A 23,432-nucleotide genomic window follows, 5' to 3' on the forward strand; every position below is an offset into this window, starting at 1 on the left:
AACACTGAACACCGGAGTGCCACAGGGCTGTGTGCTCAGCCCTCTCCTCTACTCCCTCTTCACCCACGACTGCATCCCAAAGTACGGATCGAACGCCATTATTAAGTTTGCTGACGATACCACGGTAGTAGGACTGATCAGCGACAACGATGAGTCAGCCTACAGGGATGAGATCCAGCACCTGACCACCTGGTGTGCCGACAATAACCTCATCCTCAACTCCAAAAAGACGAAGGAGATTATTGTCGACTTCAGGCAGACCAGAAGAGGCAGTCATACCGCCATCCATATCAACGGGACTGAGGTGGAGCGCGTCTCCAGCTATAAATTCCTCGGAGTGCATATCTCGGAGGACTTGTCCTGGTCCCTCAACACCTCCAAGCTGATCAAAAAGGCACAGCAGCGCCTTTACTTCCTTAGGAGGCTCAAGAAAGCCCACCTGTCCCCCCAGATCCTGACCAACTTTTACCGCTGTACCATAGAGAGTATCCTGACCACCTGCTTCACGGTATGGTACAGCAGCTGCACTGCTGCGGACAGGAAAGCACTACAACGGGTGGTGATAAAACGCGCAAAAACATCATCGGTGCCCCGCTCCCTGCCATGGATGCCCTCCACCGAAAACGGTTCTGAGACGGGGGAGACGGGCTGGGAAGATCATCAAAGACCCCTCACACCCCAACCATGGACTGTTTGCCCTCCTCCCATCAGGGAGGCGGTACAGGAGCCTCAGGTCACGTACCAGCAGGATGAGGAAAAGCTTCTATAACAACACAATCACACTGCTGAACTCGGAGTCCCGACGATAGATTTCTCTGGTCCCTCCGTCCCCCTTTGTTTAATCATTCTGTATTTCCTGATTATTCTGTATCTTCTCTTTCTATTTTTTTCTTGTTTTTTCTCTTTATGTACAACTACTACGGACTGACGCAAAACTGCATTTCGTTGTACTGATACTTGTATTTGTGCGATGACATTAAAGTTGAATTGAATTGAAAACAAATACATTCTAAAACTATTGGAAGTGACACAAATATTCTCTATTCTTTGTTATTACAACATTAAAATGTCACGCAAACAAATTTTGAGAGCAAATAAAATGATATTCCAATGCAAATTGCTGTCATATTTAATCAAAAAAAAGTTTAGGAATAAACAGTATACAAGTTATTTTCTTTTATTTCTCTGAATTGCTGTGAATACTTCTGGCAAATAATTTGAAATGGTCAAATTACTTTAAAGTTACTTTGCTTAGTTATTTTGCTACTCCCATGTTGTAACAAATGCTTTGCTTCATGTGTAAACATTCAACTAAATATGGCCATGGGGAAATAAAGGCACAAGTTTCAGCTGCGTTTCATGTTATTTTAATTACAATATCTTGGTCATTCTACCAGTTAATACTTTTATAAAAAAGGGCATTTATTTTTATTAAAAAGTCATTTACTTTGAATAATAACTTACTGAAGTATTTCCTTGTATGCCCATCAACAATGGGCCTATACTGCCATCTGGTGTTAAATCAATGAACTACAAGGGGTATTAGTTTAGTGAAAATGTTAATGTTATGGGCATAATGGTAGAGCTACTGCATTACAGCAACAGAGACCTAGGTTTGATTCTGACTACAGTGCTCGGCTGTACGGAGTTTTATACGTTCTCCCTGTGACCAGCATGTGTTTTTTTACGAGGTCTTCGGTTTCCTCACACACTCCAAAGGCTTGTAGATTAATTGGCTTGGTTTAAATGTAAAATTTTCCCTAAAATGTGTAGGATAGTGTTTACGTGCGGAGATCGCTCATCGGTGCAGACTTGGTGGGTCGAAGGGCCTGTTTCTGCACTGTATCTCTAAACTAAATTATTGTGTGAAGACCACTAACGTGAAGATTGTGGCAGCTCGAGGAGAAAGTCCATCACCTCACCTTCTCAATATCCAGCTCAATATCCAAAGCATAGAGAAAAACCCAAACTGCTGCAGGTTTGCAATGTTTGGGTAAATTTATTACAATTCCACCTCTGAATTCCAACAAAAATAATTTCTCTACTTTTGAAAGAAAAGCAGATTTCAGTCCAAATTTTCCCATACTGAAATGGAACGGTTAATGGGTTTTCCTTCCAATAACATGCATTAGATGAGCATTAGCTCACTTCATGCTTATAACGTACGGTACACATCACAATTTGCCTCCTTCACAAAGTCATTTTGTTCAATATTCTTACCTGGCAGTGTGGATGTGGGTTTGAACATCCCATCATAGCACCTTTGTTTTCAAAAATCTGAAATGATAGAATAAACCAATTCTGTAAAAAAAAAACCTCCAACAATAAACTGTATTGGCAAATTGTATCGGCAATGAATAGAAACATTCCCTTTTAGCTGGATTACACTTCAAATAATTCACATTCAGTTTCAAAAACTGGGAGTAGAAGGACATTTGCAAATGTTTTTGCTGTTTCTAATACCTGACCTGATGTGTGTCATGAATATTATCAAGATTATAAAATCATAAAGGGCAGAGATAAGGTGAATATCCACAGAATATCTTTTCCCCAGAATAGGGAGTATAAAACTAGAAGCCATGGGTTTAAGGTGAGAGGGGAAAGATTTAAAGGGAAGCAAGCAACACTTTTTTCCCCACTCCGGGTGTGCATAATTGGAGGCGGTGCCAGAGGAAGTGGTGAAGGTGGGTACAAAATGGAATGTTTCCAAGACATTTAAATGGGTATGTGGATAGAAAGTACTTGGACAGGTACAGGAAAAGTTTGGAGGGACATGGCCATGCGCAGGCAAATGTGACGTGCTTGGTTAGCCAACTTAGTCGACATTGATGAGTTGGACCGGAGGGCCTGTTTCCATGCTGTATACCTCTTGGAATCTATGACCATCTGCATCACAAACTCAGAAGATGAAAAGCCTCAACACAAAGACGTCACCAAATTATAGCTCTCCATAGATCCCGTATATCCAGCTTATATAATAAAAAAATGTTTATCAACACTTTAAAACTTCCTGGTGTTTTACTCAATTTGATAATGTCTTCAATTCTGGAAACAGTAAACACTTGTTTTAAAAAGCAGCATTTTTAATGTACAAACCGCATCGTGCTTCAAATGAGTATTAGTGGGGTTTAGTTTAGAGATACAGCGCAGTAACAGACCCTTCGGCCCAACGAGTCTGCGTCGACCAGCAACCTGTGCACTAGTTTTATGCTACAGTCTAGTGTGGTGCGTGGGTCTCAAAAGGAGTCACGGAGTCCAGTGTTTGAGAAGCACCTTTATTGTATTCCTCCCGGTTGAAGGGAAGACGAAACCAGAGGAAGATGGCACCCAAACCCTGCCTTTTAAACCCTCCGGCTAAGGACCGCCTCCGGACTGCACCACTCCTGTGCCGAGGGGTTCGGCAGTATAATGGCACGAACCTTAGGAGCCGCCACACTAGGAACAATTTACAGAAGCCAATTAGTGCAATGTGGGAGGAAACCGAAGCACCCGGAGAAAAACCACGCCGTCACAGGGAGAATGTACAAACTCCGCACAGACAGCACCTGTAGTCATGATCAATCCCAGGTGTCTGGCGCTGTAAGGCAGCAACTCTACGGTGGCACCTATTGTTTAACTACATGTTACATTGAGCGGTATAAAGAGATACAATCGAACTTTGTCAGATAATGGACAAACATTAAATTAAAGAGGTTTCAAAGATGCATCTTAATGGAAATAATGACCTTAGTAAAGGATTTCCTGAGCCTAGATGTGCAAGTATTCTGCTTCTTAATGCAAATCAGGGATTAGGAATTGGCAATTTGGAGGAAAGTTTATAGGAATACAGCTTAAACTTTACTTAAGAGATAAACAAATGGCTTTCAACTTTTGTTACCTGCACCCATTGATACACTGGTCCCAGTTCTTTCATGAGTTCCACCCATTTATCAATCACGGTTGTAATTTCTGAAATGGACATCAATGGCAAGGTGATGTCAGAGCGAGGATGGAAGCACATGACTTTGCTGAAAGAAAATATAAAATAAGACAATTTAAAAATCTCATAAGATGTTAATTACAAAAGATATTCACAAAAAGCTGGAGTAACTCAGCGGGACAGGCAGCATCTATGAAGAGAAGGAATGGGTGACGTTTCGGGTCCAGACCCTTCTTCCAACCCGAAACGTCACCCATTCCTTCTCCCCAGAGATGCGGCCTGTCTCGCTGAGTTGCTCCAACTTTGTGTCTATCTTCAGTTTAAACCAGCATCTGCAGTTCCTTCCTACATTATTAATTACAAATTTGTTATTGCAATCATTTATTAATGCACCAAAAGGTGGACACTGCCAGCTGTACAGTTGTAATCAAAACAATTCAAGGACATTGCTACAATAAGCAAGAAAACCAAAAGGCAAAGGCACCATCTTAAGTTTACTGCACAGATATTTTCCAACAGGAATCAATGGAAAGAACTGAAATATTTCATCCAAATTACCACAAGCTTGATTCTTCACAATTGAATTATTCTGAAAAATTACTAACTGTGATTCCAATCCTATTACAAGAATCACCATCAAGCATTAGCAAATCTCTAATTTGTAGATTGGGAACAATGGGTGCCACAAAACCTACATGCAATGCCCAACTGACATGGCTGCTACCAAAATTGATTCACATATATGAACACTTTGGACCTTGTAAGAAAGGTGAGTCCAATGAGCAAGGACAAGCTCATCAGCTGTACTATGAAGAGAGTGACAACTAATTTCTTGGAGGTTAATTGGTTGTTTGTAGTGAAGCTCTTAAAATGAGCAAAGTTGAAGACTGGTGATGGTCTTACTTGCTGCTAACATAGTTCCCAACTGCTTATTTTGTGAAACTAATCCCTCCTGATGCTAATGCCAAGCTTGCAATGAAAGAGCTGCATACTGCCATTAGCAAACAACAGACGCACAACCCCGAGGCAGCCTTCATTGTTGCGGGTGACTTCAATCACTCCAACCTGAAGACTGTACTCCCCAAATTCCACCAACATGTATCCTTCCCCACTAGAGTAGACAAGACACTGGACAAAGTCTACACCAATATGGCTGAAGCTTACAAAGCCATCCCCCTCCCCCACCTTGGTCAGTCTGATCACGTCTCATTGTTCCTGCTCCCTAAGTACTCCCCACTCATCAGACGGGTTAAACCAACTGTAAGGACAGTTAAAGTCTGGTCAGAGGAAGCGGACTTCACACTTCAGCAGTGTTTTGGAAACACTGACTGGAAGGCGTTTGCAGCCCAGGCCACCCTTGACTCTCACACGGACATTGATTCCTATACATCCTCTGTTCTGGACTTTATAAACTCCACCATCAATAGTGTCACCTCCCTCAAACAGGTGACCATATACCCGAATCAGAAGCCATGGATGAACAGCGAGGTCAGGCTACTGCTGAAAGCACAGGACACCGCTTTCAGGTCAGGCGATGCTCGAGCCTACAGTTCATCCAGGGCTAACCTGAAGAGGGGCATCAGGAAGGCCAAGCACTGCCATAAGCTCAGGATTGAGGAGCACTTCAACAACAACTCCGACCCCCGACGCATGTGGCAAGGCATCCAGGCCATCACGGACTACAGACCCTCCAACATCACCCCCACATCCAGCGACGCCTCCTTCCTTGAGGAGCTTAATCACTTCTATGGCCGCTTCGACAGGGACAATCTAGAGACAGCCATCAAGGCTGTGCTACCTGCCGATCACCAACCCCTCACACTCACCCCCTACGACGTGTACGTGGCATTGAGTAGGACTAATGCACGTAAGGCTGCTGGCCCTGACGGCATCCCCGGGCGCGTGCTCAGGGCCTGTGCTGCGCAGCTGACAGACGTCTGGACTGACATCTTCAACCTGTCACTTGCCCAAGCAGTTGTCCCCACTTGCCTTAAAGCCACCTCCATCGTGCCAGTGCCAAAACACTCCACTGCGGCAAGCCTCAACGACTTCCGCCCAGTTGCACTTACCCCCCATCATCACCAAGTGCTTCGAGAGGCTGGTCCTGGCACACCTCAAAAGCTGCCTACCCCCCACACTGGATCCCTATCAGTTTGCCTACCGCAAGAACAGGAGTACGGAGGATGCCATCTCAACGGCACTTCACTCCGCCCTCTCCCACCTTGACAACAGAGGCACTTATGTAAGAATGCTGTTCATCGATTACAGCTCAGCATTCAACACCATTATTCCATCAAAACTGATCACCAAACTCGGTAACCTGGGCATCGACCCCTCCCTCTGCAACTGGATACTGGACTTTCTAACCAACAGACCCCAGTCTGTGAGGTTAGACAAGCACACCTCTTCAACCCTCACCCTGAACACCGGCGTTCCTCAGGGCTGTGTGCTGAGCCCTCTCCTCTACTCCCTCTTCACCTATGACTGCACACCTGTACATGGTACTAACACCATCATCAAGTATGCAGATGATACAACGGTGATTGGCCTCATCAGCAACAACGATGAGCTGGCCTACAGGGAGGAGGTCCAGCACTTAGCAGCATGGTGCGCTGACAACAACCTGGCCCTTAACTCCAAGAAGACCAAGGAGCTCATTGTAGACTTCAGGAAGTCCAGAGGCGGCACGCACACCCCCATCCACATTAACGGGACGGAGGTGGAACGTGTTTCTAGCTTCAGGTTCCTGGGAGTCAACATCTCCGATGACCTCTCTTGGACCCACAATACCTCTACTCTGATCAAGAAGGCTCATCAGCGTCTCTTCTTCCTGAGGAGACTGAAGAAGGTCCATCTGTCTCCTCAGATCCTGGTGAACTTCTACCGCTGCACCATCGAGAGCATCCTTACCAACTGCATCACAGTATGGTATGGCAACTGCTCTATCTCCGACCGGAAGGCATTGCAGAGGGTGGTGAAAATTGCCCAACGCATCACCGGTTCCACGCTCCCCTCCATTGAGTCTGTCCAAAGCAAGCGCTGTCTGCGGAGGGCGCTCAGCATCGCCAAGGACTGCTCTCACCCAAACCATGGACTGTTTACCCTCCTACCATCCGGGAGGCGCTACAGGTCTCTCCGTTGCCGAACCAGCAGGTCGAGGAACAGCTTCTTTCCGGCGGCTGTCACTCTACTAAACAACGTACCTCGGTGACTGCCAATCACCCCCCCCCCGGACACTTATTATTTTTTTTTTAATTCAAATCGTTTGCTATGTCGCTTTTCAAGGGAGATGCTAAATGCATTTCGTTGTCTCTGTACTGTACACTGACAATGACAATTAAAATTGAATCTGAATCTGAATCTAATGCAAGATCTGAAAGTTCAAGTCAGGGATGCAAAGGTAGTTCTTTGCAGTCTTAAATAAAGATTTCACCATTTTATTTAATACAGCAGGACAAGAAATTGCAGAGAGTAGTAAATGCACCAAGTCCATTACACAAACCAGACTCCCCATCATTGACTTTTTACACCATTTACACTTTGCACTGCCTCAGAAAGCAGCCAACATAATCAAAGACTTGCCCCACCCCTGTCATTCTTTCTTCTCTCTGCTCCTGTTGGGCAGAAAGTATAGAAGCTTGAAAGCCTTGCACCACCAGACACAGGAACAGCTTCTTTCCCTCCGTTATATGTCTGTGTTTGGGCGGCGCGACAGATGTTGCAGCGGCCTCTGCAGTCCGTCTGTCTTATTTTAATTTTTGTCCCATTGAATGTATAGTTTGTTGTGGTTTTTATATTGTTTTTAGCTGTGTATATGTGGGCGGGGGGAAACTTTTAATCTCTTCCATGTACGGGTGACTCGACCTTTTCCCTGTCGGGTCTCCGTTATCATTGGGGCCTAGCACCGTGGAGCGGCCTCCAACTCTGGAGCGGGGCCTTACATCGCCTGCCGCGGGATTTGCCATTGCCCGCTGGGGAATCCAACATTAAGACCCGGAGCGGGGCCTGACATCGCCCGGCGCGGCCTTAATGGCCGCAGGAATTACCATCGCCCGCCAGGGGCTTTAACATTCGGGAGAAGAATGGAACACAGGGGAGAGACAAGACTTTGCCTTCCATCACAGTGAGGAGGAGATTCACTGTGATGGATGTTTGTATAAATTGTGTTGGTTGTGTCTTGGTTATTTCCTTGTTGTATGACTGCTGAAACCAGATTTAATTTGAGGTTCAAATGACAATAAATAATTGTATTGTATTCTATTGTATTGTTATCAGGCTTCTGAACAGGTATTTCCAAAAGTAGGGGCACGGTCCAATTTACCTCAACCCCTTTGCAAACACTGGGCGTTATCAATGGAACTGGTGCACTACAATGCTGAGGAGTATATTCTGCACTGCGTATCAACCCCTAAACTCCAATTATTGTACTCACGACTGACGTGCTTGTATTTATGTATAGTATTATACGATTGGATTAGTCCTGCTTTCCCATTGACCTCATTGGTGACCTTCGAGCTATCTTGAATTGGACTCTATCTTACAATAAAAGTTGTGCCCTTTATCCTTTCACTGTGGACGGCTTGACTGTAATCGTGTATAGTTTTTTCGATGATGGGATAGCACCCAACAAAAAGCTTTTCATTGTACCAAGGTCAATGTGATAATAATAAAATTAAACCTAAAAAAACGTTTCCTGCATAAACATCCCACTAAAAATGCCAATGGAGAAAGATAGGCACATTTTTGGTCTTAAACTTCTAAACCCAGAAATTCCTTGGAAATTCTGAAACAATCCCAATTAAACATCATACAAATTGAAACATTGCACACTTAAGTTGGTCTACTTAATTTTAAATTACAACATTCATCTTGCCCATTCAACTAGTTATTACTTTCAGAAAAACGGGCATTTATTTTTTTAATAAAAAGGGCGTTTATATTAAAGAATAACTTATTGGAGTTTTCTTCTGGTATGCCCATCAACAATGGGTCCATACTGCCACCTGGTGTTTAATCTACAAACTACAAACAAATTCCTTTAGTGAAAATGTTAATAATGATCCACATTCCTGCTGAAGCATGCAAGTCACAAAGCTGCTATTGGCACTTGGTAATATTTGTCACAAATACAATCCAAACCTTTTCCCTGCAAGATGGCCAAGGCTGATGTGCGAACATAGAACACAGAAATATACAAGAGGATAGAAGGCCCTTTGGCCCATGCCTGCGCCGAAAATGATGCCAAGAAAAACTAATCTCATCTGCTTGCAAATTCCATATTTCAATGTTATCTGATCTATTTGGAGAGCATGTAAAGCAAATATTTTCACTGTACCTTGGTACAGTGACAATAATAAACTTAAAGCCATACTCATGAAGCACACTGATATTTCATTCAGGTGCCACATTAAAATCATGTAATTGTTCTAATCTTTTTCATTGACTGGGCTAGGGGACAGGGGTTGAACTGCAAGAGGAAAGGGAGCTGGAATAGTGATTACTGGGGGAGACTCTACAGGTTACTGCACTTCTGGAGTGATAGAATCATCCAGCACAGAAAGAGATCCTCAGCACCGCATGCCTCTGGAAATTGGGAAGAAACCCATGCAGTCACAGGGAGAGCGTGCAAACTCCACATAGACAGCACTGGAGGCCAGACTAGAATGTGAACAGCCGGGGTATACGAGGCAACAATTCTATTTGTCGCTCCTACCTCTTAAAAAAAAGGAAATCGAGTTAATAAAGTAGAGTTCTTTCAAATAATGTAGAGATTGGCTAAAATAATCAGATATTGCTTCTTGTGGAGAGGTCATAACCAGGTCACGAATAAATCTAATAAGAAATTTTTGGTAAAGGTTTGATATTCAGAAAGTAAAACTCACTGCCATATGAAACAGCACAAGAGCATGCAAGAGAAAATTAGCATGAGGGAGGATGGAATAGAAGGCTAGATTCTTGACAGATTCTTGATTCAGGTTATGGGTAGAAGGCAGGAGAATGGGGTTGAGAGGGAAATATAGGTCAGCCATGATTGAATGGCAGAGTAGACTTTATGGGCCAAAAGCCTAATTCTGCTCCTATAAGTAATTAACGTGGTAGGCTCATAGATGAAGTGAAGAGAGTGTATAAAAAGATTCATGTGAAGCTTCAGCACTGGCATAGATCAAATATGGGATCTGCAACAGACTGGATCCACCAAAATGCAGGACAGAACGCCACAGGAGATAAATGTGAGGTTATCCATTTTGGTGGCAAAAACAGGAAAGCAGACTATTATCTAAATGGTGGCCGACTAGGAAAAGGGGAGATGCAGCGAGACCTGGGTGTCATGGTACACCAGTCATTGAAAGTAGGCATGCAGGTGCAGCAAGCAGTGAAGAAAGCGAATGGTATGTTAGCTTTCATAACAAAAGGATTTGAGTATAGGAGCAGGGAGGTTCTACTGCAGTTGTGCAGGGTCTTGGTGAGACCACACCTGGAATATTGCGTACAGTTTTTGGTCTCCAAATCTGAGGAAGGACATTATTGCCATAGAGGGAGTGCAGGGAAGGTTCACCAGACTGATTCCTGGGATGTCAGGACTGTCTTATGAAGAAAGACTGGATAGACTTGGTTTATACTCTCTAGAATTTAGGAGATTGAGAGGGGATCTTATAGAAACTTACAAAATTTTTAAGGGGTTGGACAGGCTAGATGCAGGAAGATTGTTCCCGATGTTTGGGAAGTCCAGGACAAGGGGTCACAGGTTAAGGATAAGGGGGAAATCCTTTAAAACCGAGATGAGAAGAACTTTTTTCACACAGAGAGTGGTGAATCTCTGGAACTCTCTGCCACAGAGGGTAGTCGAGGCCAGTTCATTTGCTATATTTAAGAGGGAGTTAGATGTGGCCCTTGTGACTGAGGGGATCAGAGGGTATGGAGAGAAGGCAGGTACGGGATACCGAGTTGGATGATCAGCCATGATCATATTGAATGGCGGTGCAGGCTCGAAGGGCCGAATGGCCTACTCCTGCACCTAATTTCTATGTTTCTATGTTTCTTACCTGTGGTTGCACAACTTGCCCATACGAACCAATCTGCTCCATCTAAGCTAATCGCACCTGCACGTGTTTGACCCAAACTTCTCTAAACCTTTCCTGTCCTTGTACCTGACCAAATGTCTTTTAAATGTCGTTATAGTACCTGCCTCAACTACCTCATCTGGCAGCTTGTTCCTCTGTGTCCCTTAGATTCTTATTAAGTTTTCCCCCCTCTCGTGTTAAACCTATGTATTCTGGTTCTTGATTCTTATTTTACGGCCATTAGCCCATAATGTCGGTGCCGAAAATGATGCCATTATGGGAAAGAAGCAAATCATAAATGAGTGCTAAAGTAATGGTATCAATATTAACCTTCAGTATAGTAAGGCCAATAATGTTCTACAATTAAAGTGACAAAATAGTTTAAAATGTGGATTATTCTCTCAAATGTAATCAGTCAGATCCTCGTCCACATGATGTACCGAGGGAACCTCGTGTTCTTCTTTGCAGTCAAATTATGTTTCATGCATTTATTGTTGTATGTAAGTAAACCCTATTGTCACTACCAGAACACAGATGTTACAGTAGATTCAGGATAAAAAGCGCTTTGCAGATTCAAGGCATGCCCAATTTCTAACTATTCACCAAATAAATATTTACCAAATTCCTTTGGCAGCTTTTGCTTGAAACAGTGGATGCTCACCAATACCTGAGGGTTTAAAAGGAATAATATTTTAAAAATAGAATCCAAGGGAAGCAATTTCACATCCTAGTTAGATCACTTTTTTAAATGTTACTTTTCCACCGGGTGGCGCCGTCAGCGATGGCAGCCTCGCCAACAGTCTGTCTGTCTTTTTGTCTATTTTGTTATTTTTAGTGTGTTTTAAAAAGTATGTGTTAATGTTCTCTGGTTTGTTTTATGTGGGGGGTGGGGGAAGGGGTCACGGGGGAATGTTTTTCAATCTCTTACCATGTCGGAGATGTAATTGTTTTCCGGATCGTATCTCTGGGCATCCTGCAGCCTAATATCATGGAGCTGGTGTTCTTGCTTGAGACTGACTTTGAGCCCCATCACGGGGCCATGGACTTATCATCGGAGCCTGCGATCCATTGCCTGGGATCGACGATCCAACCGCGGCCTGCATATGTCAACATCGAGGAGCTTGCAGTCTCGGGTAGAGGCTGATGTCAGGAAGTTCCAAGTCAAATGAGGTTCGACTAGCCCCGACCTGGGATCCGATTGCCCGGCACGGGGGAGCTGATCCACCCGATGCGGGAGCTTGATCGCCCCGATGCGGAGGGCTGGACCGCCGGCTGCGGGAGCAAAGATCGCCCCGACAACGGAAGAGCAAAGAAGTGAAGAAAATATAATTTTTTTTGCCCTCCATCACAGTGATGAATGTGGGGGAGTCGTTGTGGTGGACGTTCATATTAAAAAATTATGTGGGTGTCTTGTTGATCTTTATTGGTATGACTGTATGGCAAATGAAATTCCTCGTATGTTGCAAAACATACTTGACTAATAAAGTACATTTATGATATAATTGTTATTATGATTATAACAAATCAGAAGGAGGAGGAGCCATCTTGGGGAATGGCTGCTAACCAGCAGCCGTCCGTTTAATTCACTTTTTTTTTGTAGTTTTAGTGAGTCCTGTGCTTTGTTTGTTGGAGAAATAGACTTTTAATTGTGGAGGGAAGGGGGTAATTATATTTCTAGGTCCCTACCCGGTCGGTGAGGCAGCCTTTTCTCCGGGCTGCCCCGTCGACCCGTCCTCATGGCCTACCAGCGGGCTTGGAGCACTGTTTCCTGGCGGGGACCGCGCAGCACCTCGGCTTCTGTGGCGGCACAGCGCTGGAGCGCTATCGCAGACCGGAGCAGGTGATGCCTTGCCTGGGTCACCGCGCTGGAGCTCCGGTGAGCTGTGACCGCCGAGTTCATCACCTCCGGGCTGCGGGTCTGCGGAGCGGAGCGGGTGGCGCTGACTTCATCATCGGGAGCCTGGGAGCTCCAAACTGGTGCGGCCTTGTCGGCTTCGGAAGCCGCGGTCTCCGGTAAGGAAGCGGCCGTTCCAGGTGGCCCAGCCGCTGAGAGGACTCTCCCGACGCCGGGGCAACAGCACCCGGCCAGAACGGCCAGGAACATCAGGCCTCCGTAGAGGCAATAGCGGAGGCCTCAATAGGCCTGACTTTGGGAGAACTGGGGATGGGGACTGGATATTGTGCCTTCCCTCACAGTGGTAACCATTGTGGGGGGATGATTTTTTGTGTGTAAGTGAATATTTTAGTGTGTCCAAGATGGCTGTCGGAAGGGAGAGTGTACGCTAGAGCGGTTTGGCTGCTGCTGCTCTCTCTTCACATTGTGTTTTTTGATTTTTCTGTCTTTGGAACGAATTCTGTCTTTAATTTGTGTATTGGTGATGTCTATTATTTATTTTATTCCGATTATATGTTTTTTTACTCTTGTTAATTTTTGCAAGGTGTCCTTGAGACTTTTGAAAGGCACCCGCAAATAAAATGTATTATTATTAAATATTAATTGTTCCTTCTTTTTAGTGCATTTGTTCAAAATAGATTGTTTGCAGGAGGATAACAAATCTTGAATTACATGTTAACTTGGAAGTGTACATTCTAACTCAACTACTTTGATCAAACAAAATGTACATTCACACAACTGTATCAATCCAAATGAGTTGGTTGTTACGGTATAAATGAGGCATCATTCTGAGACACTAGGAACCAAACACCTGCACAATCTTATGTCAAACGTCTAAACAACATATTAGCATTGATTTCCCACATTTGAAACAATATATTCAAACAAAAAAACACTCAAATTAATATTGAAATCCAAAAAGTGAAAAATTGGCCAAATCTTTCAGCAAAGTTTCGTGCAATATTTAAATCTTGTTATGCTTTTGGCACTGGTTATAGACTAATGTTGTGTTTTATCATTTTAATGTTTCAATGTTTCATCATAGTCTAGGTGAAGAAATGTCTTCTTAATGTTCTGACTGACAGAGCCCTTATTTAGTGGCAGCAATCACTATCTTTGGACACCACAAGGAGAAACATCAACTCCCCATCGCACCTCTCACCACCCACTTCTGAGTGCTCCACCTGAACTTGCATCTATTTCTCACCTCACTCTTGCCTCCCTTCTACCTACATTCCTTCCTCCAGCTTCACAATACACAACTCAATCATTGTGTTCACATCTTCTGTCTTTGGCCTTTGTCTTAACTAATAACCTTCCTCACCTGAGAGTCTATTACCCCCCAGGCTTTTTTCCTACCCCTCATATCTTCCAGCTTCCTTCCCCGCACCCAACCCTCTCTACAATCTGAAGAAGGCCCATGACCCGAAACATCACCTGTCCATGTTCTCCTGAGATGTTGTCTGACCCACTGAGCTACTCCAGACTTTTGTCTTCCCAAACCTTGTTCACTGCCTCTACCTTTTCAAACGTGTGTTAGATTCTATCCACATCTTTCTTACTTTATCTTCTTTGCCAGTTACTTTCAAACTCTCTGCAAATCCATTTCTAGTAATTATTCATCTCCTTGCCTAGAGCCATGGAGGTCACAGAGTGATACAGTGTGGAAACAGGCCCTTCAACCCAACTTGCCCACACCAGCCAACATATCCCAGCTATACTAGTCCCACCTACCTGCATTTGGTCCATATTCCTCCAAACCTGCCCCATCCATGTACCTGTCTGTTTCCAAAATGTCAGGATAATCGCTGCCTCAACTAGCTTTTCTGGCAGCTTGTTCCATACACCCACCACCCTTTGTGTGAAGAAGTTATGCCTCAGATTCCTATTAAATCTTTTCACCTTAAACCTATGTCCTCCGGTCCTCGATTCACCTACGGGCAAGAGGCTCTGTGCATCTACCCGATCTATTCCGCTCATTATTTTATACACCTCTATAAGGTCACCCCTCATCCTCCAGCGCTCCAAGCAATAGAGTCCCAGACAACTCAACCTCTCCAGATAGCTAGTCCTGGCAACATCCTCATAAATCTTCTCTGTACCTTTTCCATCTTGACAACATTTTTCCTATAACATGGTGCCCAGAACTGAACATGATACTCTAAATGTGCGTGTCTGATAACTCTCCATTCATCAGATTTCCCAGACAGTCACCCCCACTTCCAGACACCACCTGTTCAGTATTCCTTTTATTCAGCTTTTTATTCACTATACCAACCTTGCTTTCAGTCGTGAAGTCATGAAGCACTTAATCTAGGCCAACATGCTGGCGCAGCATTTTATATTCTTCAAATTGGTTGTTAATTAATAGCCCACCTACTCCTTCAACAAGTGAGTTCGGTATTCCGAAAAACACAAGGAATCATGGGATTTGTCAAAGGTCACTCGCGATAAACATTCTCAGCAGCTGTGCTGCTGCATGAATACAGACCTGCGTTTCATCCAGTCAGGATTGTACCCGGGTTCACCGACACCACTGGACTGACGGGACACCGGCCCATTGCAGTAACGGCCCAGGCTTACAGCTAGCGCGGAGAAGAAGCGCTAACTCCACTGCTCTGGGCCGGTCAGTCCAGGGCTGTCGGTTAACCCAGCAGGATCAGCCATGATCACATTGAATGGCGGTGCTGGCTCGAGGGGCTGAATGGCCTACTCCTGCACCTATTGTCTATTGTCAGGCAGAGTTGAGCTGGAGTTAGCACTTCTTCTCCGCACAGGCTGTAAGCCTGGGCCAGCATTGTTCCAGGCCGGTGTCCCGTCAGTCCAGGGTCACCCTGGACATCTCCAGCCATCCCCGGACAGGGATGGGACACTCAGGAGGGGACGGGGATAGTCCAGTAGCAATTCAACAGCGCTATTCAGTGCCAGAGGCCCGGGTTTGATCCAGATTACGGATGAAATGCAGGTAATCACCTGCATACCTGCACCAGCATACTGAACTCTCTAATTGAACGTAAATAAATACAGCAAAACCCTTGTTATAACGGACCATGCTCCTTTATTGCTGTTTGCCCACTACAACCAACTAAGGTATTACCGAGAAATAGAATATCATTGCACAAGTAGAAAGAAAGAACTGCAGGTGCTGGTTAATTACACAAAATGAAACAACCTGCCAGAATAACTCAGTAGGTCAGGCAGTATCTCTGGAGAATATGGATAGGAAACGATTCAGGCAGAGACCCTTCTTTAGACTCTCGGTCGGGAATCCAAGTGAGTTGACAGCCCCAGCTAGATGGTTGCCGGGGGAGAGCGAGGATTGGTGGAGTCATTGGTCAATGATAGCGGGCAGCCAGAGTACAGGCAAGGGTCAGCAGTGGTGGCAGCAGGCACGGCCTGAAAATGGCTGAGGAAGCTGTGTGGGCCGGCAGTGGTTGGTATGGCCTGGAAGTAGCTGTGGAGGCAGCGCAGGGCAGCATCGACAGCCTGGTCTGGTGGCGAAGAAAGGCAGGTGGAGGCCAGTAGCAGCTTTGGTGGATCCAGCCTTAGGGTTGAGGTTGGTAGGTCCAGCCTTGTAATGGCCAGGGAGGAGGTGCGAGCTGGGGGTGATGTCGGCAAACTGGCCAGGTGGAAAAAGTCGGTAGGTCGGACCAGGAAGCCGCAGGGAAGACGGTGCGGGCCTGGGGTACTGTCTGTATCCTGGCCTGGAGCTGAAGATTACCAAATTTGGCCTGGAAGTGGCTGGGGAGGCGATGTGGGTCGAGGCTGACATCGGCAGCCCGACCTGGTAGTGAAGGTTGATAGGACCCGTCTGGAAGCAGCTCAGGTGGTAGTAGGGGCCAGCGGCTGCTTCTGTGATCCCAGCCTCGGAGATACTGGGAAGGTGGTGAACGTTGGCGCTATGTCGCCCAGCACCACTGAGGGTATCGACCTCTTGGAGGTCGGCTGAGCAGCGCGATCCATCGATGAGTCTCGACCCGAAACATCACCTACGCATGAGATGCTGCCTGACCTGCAGAGTTATTCCAGCACTTTGGGTTCTTCATCATTACACAAATGTTGTTTGAAGCAATTACTTGTCCATTTCAATCATGTGGTCCACCCTGTTTTGACTAATGCAATCAACCCGACGTACACAAACAATCGACAACTTTAGGCTGTACTCGCCATACGCAAGAAGACGCCCATTTCAATGACCCCCTGCGGTGTAACTAGCAGCCTGCGTTCTTAATCAGAATCACACTTTATTCGCTAAGTATGTTTTGCAACATACGAGGAATTTCTTTGGCCAGGTCAGTCATACAATTAAAAGTACCAGATCAGTTAAAAACACATTTTAACATGAACATCCCCACAGTGACCCCTACACATTCCGCACTGTGATGGAAGGCGAAATAAAGTTCAAGTCCTTCCCTTAGTTCTTCCTCAGCCGTGGGCCTCGAGCCTCCGTTGATGGGAAGATCTTGACTCCCATAGCCAGCGGCGTTCGGGCCCTCCACGTCGAGGCGATCAGTTCCCACATCGGGGGGATGTCAGCTCCCTCGTGCCGGGCGATCAAACCTCGCGTGGGGCTGGTTGAACCTTCCACGACATTGGAGCTTCCCGGCTAGCCTCTTCCGACTGCGAGCTTGATCGTAATGTCCACGGTATCTGCGGTGGGAGCGATCCCAGGCAAGGGATCAGCTCCGATGTTAAGTCCGCACACGCGATAGGGCTCAAAGTCAGTCCGAGGAGGCTTCCGGCTCTATCGATGGAAGGCCGCAGAGCGCCCGTAGAATGTGATCTGAATATTTATCACATCGCCAGCAAGGTAACAACAAAGTTTCTCCCGATCCCCCCCCACCACATAAAACAAACCGAGGACCATTAAAACAAACTTTTAACACACTAAAAATAACAAAAAGAATGAAAAAACGAAAAGATTGCCGGCAGGGCAGCCATCGCCCCGGCGCCCCTGGTGGTCTTAAAGAAACAGTTGTGTCTGATTGCTGTGGGGACAACTCCGTCCGCTAAAACCAAAATCCAAGGTCTGTAAAAACAAGGTTTACCATATTTAGATCCTAACCAATGCTTGAGAATGAATTGAAGTAATATGTGGTTTTGTAATCTGTATGCAAGTTGACTGCCGAACTTTCTCTAAAGCACTACATTTCAGAGAGTGGAAAAATAATGGACATTATTCAAATGTAAACACCTTCTTTCTTTAAGTCTCTTCCTTTCCTGGAGCTAAAGCCAGATTTGAAGCTCTGAAGAACAGAACTCATCCATTATTGATCCTTAAAGACTGAGGTTGTCAAGATAAACCATTAACCATTAAACCATTAATCTTGGAGGAAACTTGAAACTAGTATCCAATGATTGAACTGGGATGTCTGAATTATCGTCTGGTCACTTTCACTTTGAACACGAAGCTGCAATTCCTGACTGCACTGGTACTCGGGGAACTACTTCAAAGGATGGAGAACAGAGCTGTGACAGTGAGTGACTAGGATTAGGAAATAGGGCAGCAGCTAAAACAAGTCTGTAGCTGTACATGTGTCCTGGGGATTGGCATGTTTCCTCAGCTACCACCAGGCTGACATTAGAAAGCTGAAATTATGACTGTAGTGAGACATATGGAGCTTAATTAATAATGCAACAGAGAGAAAAAAAATTAGTTGAATAATAAAAAGGAAACACAGAAAGAGTTTAGACAGGCTTTGTTCATGAATGAGAATATTGGATAACACAATATTCAAAGTACCTGGGTCTGGAGCATCTGGTTGAAGACTCGGGAAGTCATTATCAAAAACATACGTGCTGTCATACACAGGGTTCACCTTTGCAAAATGAAACAAGAAACAGTGTACAGATGTTCCAGGACAGGCATCTTTCAAATAATCAACTTTGTAACAAACTTATTTTAATAGATCAAATGCAAAATAACATCCTGCTATGATTTAATACTGTGATATCCGCATGCAATACAAATCGCAATTAAGGCAGAGGTAGATAGATTCTTGATTAGTACAGGTGTCAGTGGGTCTGGGGAGAGGGCAGGTGAGTGAGATTAAGAGGGAGAGATAGATCAGCCACGATTGAATGACGTACACTTGATGGGCCGAATGGCCTAATTCTGCTTCTGTCACTTATGACCTTAATATATAAGATTATGGAATCAGGGAGATTCCTATAACTGCTAAACATTAAGTAGGTGCTAAATATTTGTAATACTACCAAAACAAATTACAACAAAAGTACTAATGTCTCAGCTACAGAAACCTTCAGACTGCAGAATGGTCCCAACCTAAAACATCACCACTCCAGAGATGCTACCTGACCCAATGAATTACTCCAGTATTTTGTGTCCATCTTTGGTGTAAACCAGCATCTGCAATTCCTTTTTATTACCTATACAATACATGCAACATTTCAATCATTTCTGATGTTTGTTGTGCAATGATCTCTCACTCTCTCCACTACACAACTGTATCCAAACTGTTAGCAGCAGAAAATTAATAGGTTTATATGGTCAGATGGAAAGATTTCTATATTATGCATGAAATCAGAAACAGTTTGATGCATACGAGACCTACTATCTATAGTATTTTTCAGAAGCAGGTTTTATTATATGCCAAATTTTGCCAAATGTTATCAAGAATTTTTTTAATTTTGTTGCAATGATTCAAAGATTAATTCTCTGATGTCTCTTCGACAAGGGCATCTGTAAACCTATTCCATCAAGCTGGCAAACAATGCCACTTCTACCAGCCTAGCTTGAGGAAGTCTCTGCCTAACTACAATCAATACATCACCTTCAACATCATAAGTCCCAACACACTCCACCTCTGCCCTACCACCATCGGATAAGCCCCGCCTCTACTCCCTCATCCCTCGCACACATTTCAGAAAATTCTACCTGTTGTCTGTACGTCTTTCTACGCAAGGCAGAGACTGAACTGTGCAGCATCAGTGAAGAGGACTGCAAAGAGTTGGTAAGGAGAGGCAGAGGTGAAGTAATGGGGCTGTTTCTATTCAATGTTCAAGGATTTATCAGTGGACTTGAACATACTGCAGGAAGCCTCACAGGTTAGGCGACTTTTTTTTTAATGTATCTACTTCAACCATAATAACAGGTATCCATATTTCAGCTTTGTTGATTCATACCTCAAAGTTTTTAATTCAGAGAATATTGGAAATATTGTTCTTCCAGCATACTGTAAGGATATTTTAGCTACACTCAAGAAAAATCTTGCAAACACCAGAAATTGCAGTTTTACTAATGCTACAGATCTGTCTACTGACCAGCAGCACTACATTACAGCCAACGAAGCTACTATATCACTGATCAACCTTTACAGGAACTACTACAGATTCCGTGTGGTTGAGTCTACCTGATGTGGCTATTTCATGAACTTTTTTTTTTTTTTTTTTTATATAAACGCACTTGTATCTGCATCACACTCGGCATTAGGATATTTTAAGAATTAGCTTCAATTAGCCAAAATCTAGTTCATCTACATTTCCTCCGTGAGAGTCTCTACTATCCATCTGTTCTCTTGCCCAAAGCAATTTCTGCATGCACTGATTGGACAGTCTCAAATGGTACCATGTCATGTCATGTCATTACAATAGCAGGTTTTAACACCAGACAACTGACTTAATTGTATGAAAGAAATAACTGAACTTCCTTCTATATTCTGCTCAATGCTCTTATTTCCTCCCACATCCCAATGCATGAAGGTTTCTGGATTAATTGGCTTCTATAAATTTATTCCTTGTGACCTTATGAACTAAATAGATCTGTGTTCATTAATTGTAGACGGGTAGAATTAGTTGTCAAAGACCAATCTTTTCAACATTCCACAACTAGAACCTCAAATGTTCACCTCTGCCGGTTTCTCAACCTGCCCGCTCCAAGGACGTTTCATCCGGTGTGCAGAGACCAGAACCCACTCGTCACGGAGAGGGTTGTAGCGGATATGCTGATGTTCTGGTTTTAAACAAAAATTAAAATAGTTGTAAGAACAGCAGCAACTGAACTCAATTTATACCCATCTCCTCTGATATGCTGACAATACAAAACGTAATGGTTGTCAACAAAAAAAATTGATCCAAATATTCTCATCATTTTGTGGTAAATTTCTAAATGATGAATTCACTTCTTGCTCTCCAGATTCTTCATTTCCGTTTCACCCCAAGTGTTCTAACTTTACTTATTTCTCATGCTGCGCATGAGGTCTTAAGACACTTGGAAACAATAATCTATTGTTTGAATCATAATTGTATTATCTGAACTTTTCAACCTCAGAACCAAAACTGACGACTTTTTATTTTAAACTTTCATTTCCAAAATTAATTTTAGCATTAGCATAAATTAAATTTACCTACAAACTTTTTTAGAGCTTTAATAGTGTATTTATTCTTCCGATCTTCCTTTCAGGAGCATAATTTAAAGCAGCAGCAGTGTTATAGGAGGTTTTCATTGGAACAAGGACAATTTGACAACATAATAATAATATCTTTTATTGTCATTGCACATAAGAGCAACGAGATTTGGTATGCAGCTTCCATCCGATGTCATAACATAAATAACTAATAAGATTTAGATTTAGATACCTCGAGAACATGGATTGTAAAAAGAACAGTAAAATAGTCAAGACAGTTCAAACAGACTAAAGTGCAGATGTGTCTGTGCGACGTGACCATCCGAGGGAGACAGTCCGGGGAGGGTGGAGGGCACTGAGCAGGGCCGGTTCAGAGCCGCTATAGCTCTGGGAAATAAGCTGTTCCTGAGTCTGGAGGTTCGGGCGTAGAAGGCCTTGTAATGTTTGCCGGAGGAAAGTAGTTTGAACAGTCTGTTACAAGGGTGTGAGGAGTCTTTATGGATGCTGACGGCCTTCCTGAGACACCGTGTGTGGTAGATGCCCTCCAAGGCTGGTAGCTGTGTCCCAATAATCTTCTGCGCTCGGTGGATGACATGCTGAAGAGCTCTCCTCTCCGTGCAGCTGAAATACTACACAGAGATGCCATATGCAGCAGAAGGTTGTCAGCAGCTGTTGGGGCAGACCAGTATTCTGTGGCCTTAGAGATTTAGAACAAGAATTACATTTTTGATGCATTTGTTAACTAAAATCTGGTTCTAATTCAGATGCGTTAATTGAAAAGGAAATCAGCAGATGTGTCCAGTAATGTATTTTAAATGTTGTCGTAGCCTATTCCATATACCCACCACCCTTTGTATGAAAACATTGTCCCTCAGGTTCCTATTAAATTTTTCCACTCTTACCTTAAACCTATACCCTCTAGTTTTTTATTTTCCTACCCTGGAAAACAGACTACATGCATTCATCTTACCTATTCCCCTCATGATTTTACACACATCAATGAGATCTCCCTCCCCTCTTCCACCTGCACTTCAAGGAAAAGTCCTAGCCTGCTGAAGCTCTTGCCCACGATATCTGGCAACATCCTCGTAAATCTTTTCTGCAGCTGCTGGAGGTGACAATGTAAAGCAGCTGTTCTTAAACTATGGCATGTGCCACAAGGCAAATAAAGCTTCTGCAAGGTTTTTCTCCGGGAAATGAGGCCAAAGGTCTCTTGTGGCATGGCACTGGGTGATGCAGAGAAGCACGTGACAATTAGGGACAGGCATCATGTCTGAAGGGAGACTAGAAGGGAGCAAGTGTCAAAAGGAACAAAATGTTGAATGTTCCTGGCAGAGCAGTGAAGCAGCCCATTTATCCTAAAGGCACTGAAGCTGTTCTGCTTTAAAAAAAAAAATTGAGACCCAAGGCATCACATGCACTCCCTGTCCTTAAATGTCCTTGAAATGAGTGGCTTACTGGCGTTGACTGAGTTTTATCATATTGGGAAGTCTTAAGTCCAGGAGAGGGTCTAGAGTAAGTTTCCAAAAATGATCACAGGAATGAGTAGGTTAACATATGATAAGCGTTTGTCGGCACTGGGCCTGTACTCACTGGAGTTTAGAAGAATGAGGGGGGGACCTCGTTGAAACATACAGAATAGTGAGAGGCTTGGATAGAGTAGATGTGGAGAGGTTGTTTCCACTGGTGGGAGAATCTAGGACTAGAAGTCAAAGCCTCAGAATTAAAGGACGTTCTTTTAGGAAGGAGACAAGATGGAATTTCTTTAGACAGAGGGTGCTGAATCTGTGGAATCTTAGCCACAGAAGGCTGTGGGGGTCAGGTCAGTGGATATATTTAAGGCAAAGATAGTTTATTGATTAGTACAAGTGTCAGAATTATGGGGAGATGGCAGGAGAATGGGGTTATAAGGGAGATCGATCAGCCATGATTGAATGGCAGAGTAGACTTGATTGTCTGAATGGCCTAATTCTGCTTCTATAACTTATGAACTTAGAAGTAATTTACAGGTAGCTCTGTTAATAACGTGATAGTTGCATTCCTAAGAAACGCCATGTTACAGAAAAGCATGTTGCAAAGCCTATTGTGTCGATGCGGGATAGGGCGAGGGGCTAGCAAGATTCAGACTCATAATAACTTTTTTGTTTACTGAGGATTTTCAAAAATAAAATGGTCTTTTCAATCGTGGTAAG

At 44.0% G+C, this 23,432-nt stretch overlaps 1 protein-coding gene across 1 annotated transcript in view; it reads right to left on the reverse strand.

The window, feature by feature from the left end:
• galt (galactose-1-phosphate uridylyltransferase) overlaps positions 1-23,432 on the reverse strand; it is a 52,818-nt gene that overhangs the window by 24,989 nt on the left and 4,397 nt on the right. Inside the window, 5 exon segments of the mRNA XM_055632143.1 lie at positions 2,221-2,277; positions 3,878-4,007; positions 11,599-11,647; positions 18,618-18,758; positions 20,721-20,846. Coding sequence (XP_055488118.1) covers positions 2,221-2,277; positions 3,878-4,007; positions 11,599-11,647; positions 18,618-18,758; positions 20,721-20,846 — 503 coding nt within the window.

This window comes from Leucoraja erinacea, chromosome 1, assembly GCF_028641065.1.
Source record: "Leucoraja erinacea ecotype New England chromosome 1, Leri_hhj_1, whole genome shotgun sequence".
In the NCBI taxonomy this organism is placed as follows: Eukaryota; Metazoa; Chordata; class Chondrichthyes; order Rajiformes; family Rajidae; genus Leucoraja; species Leucoraja erinaceus.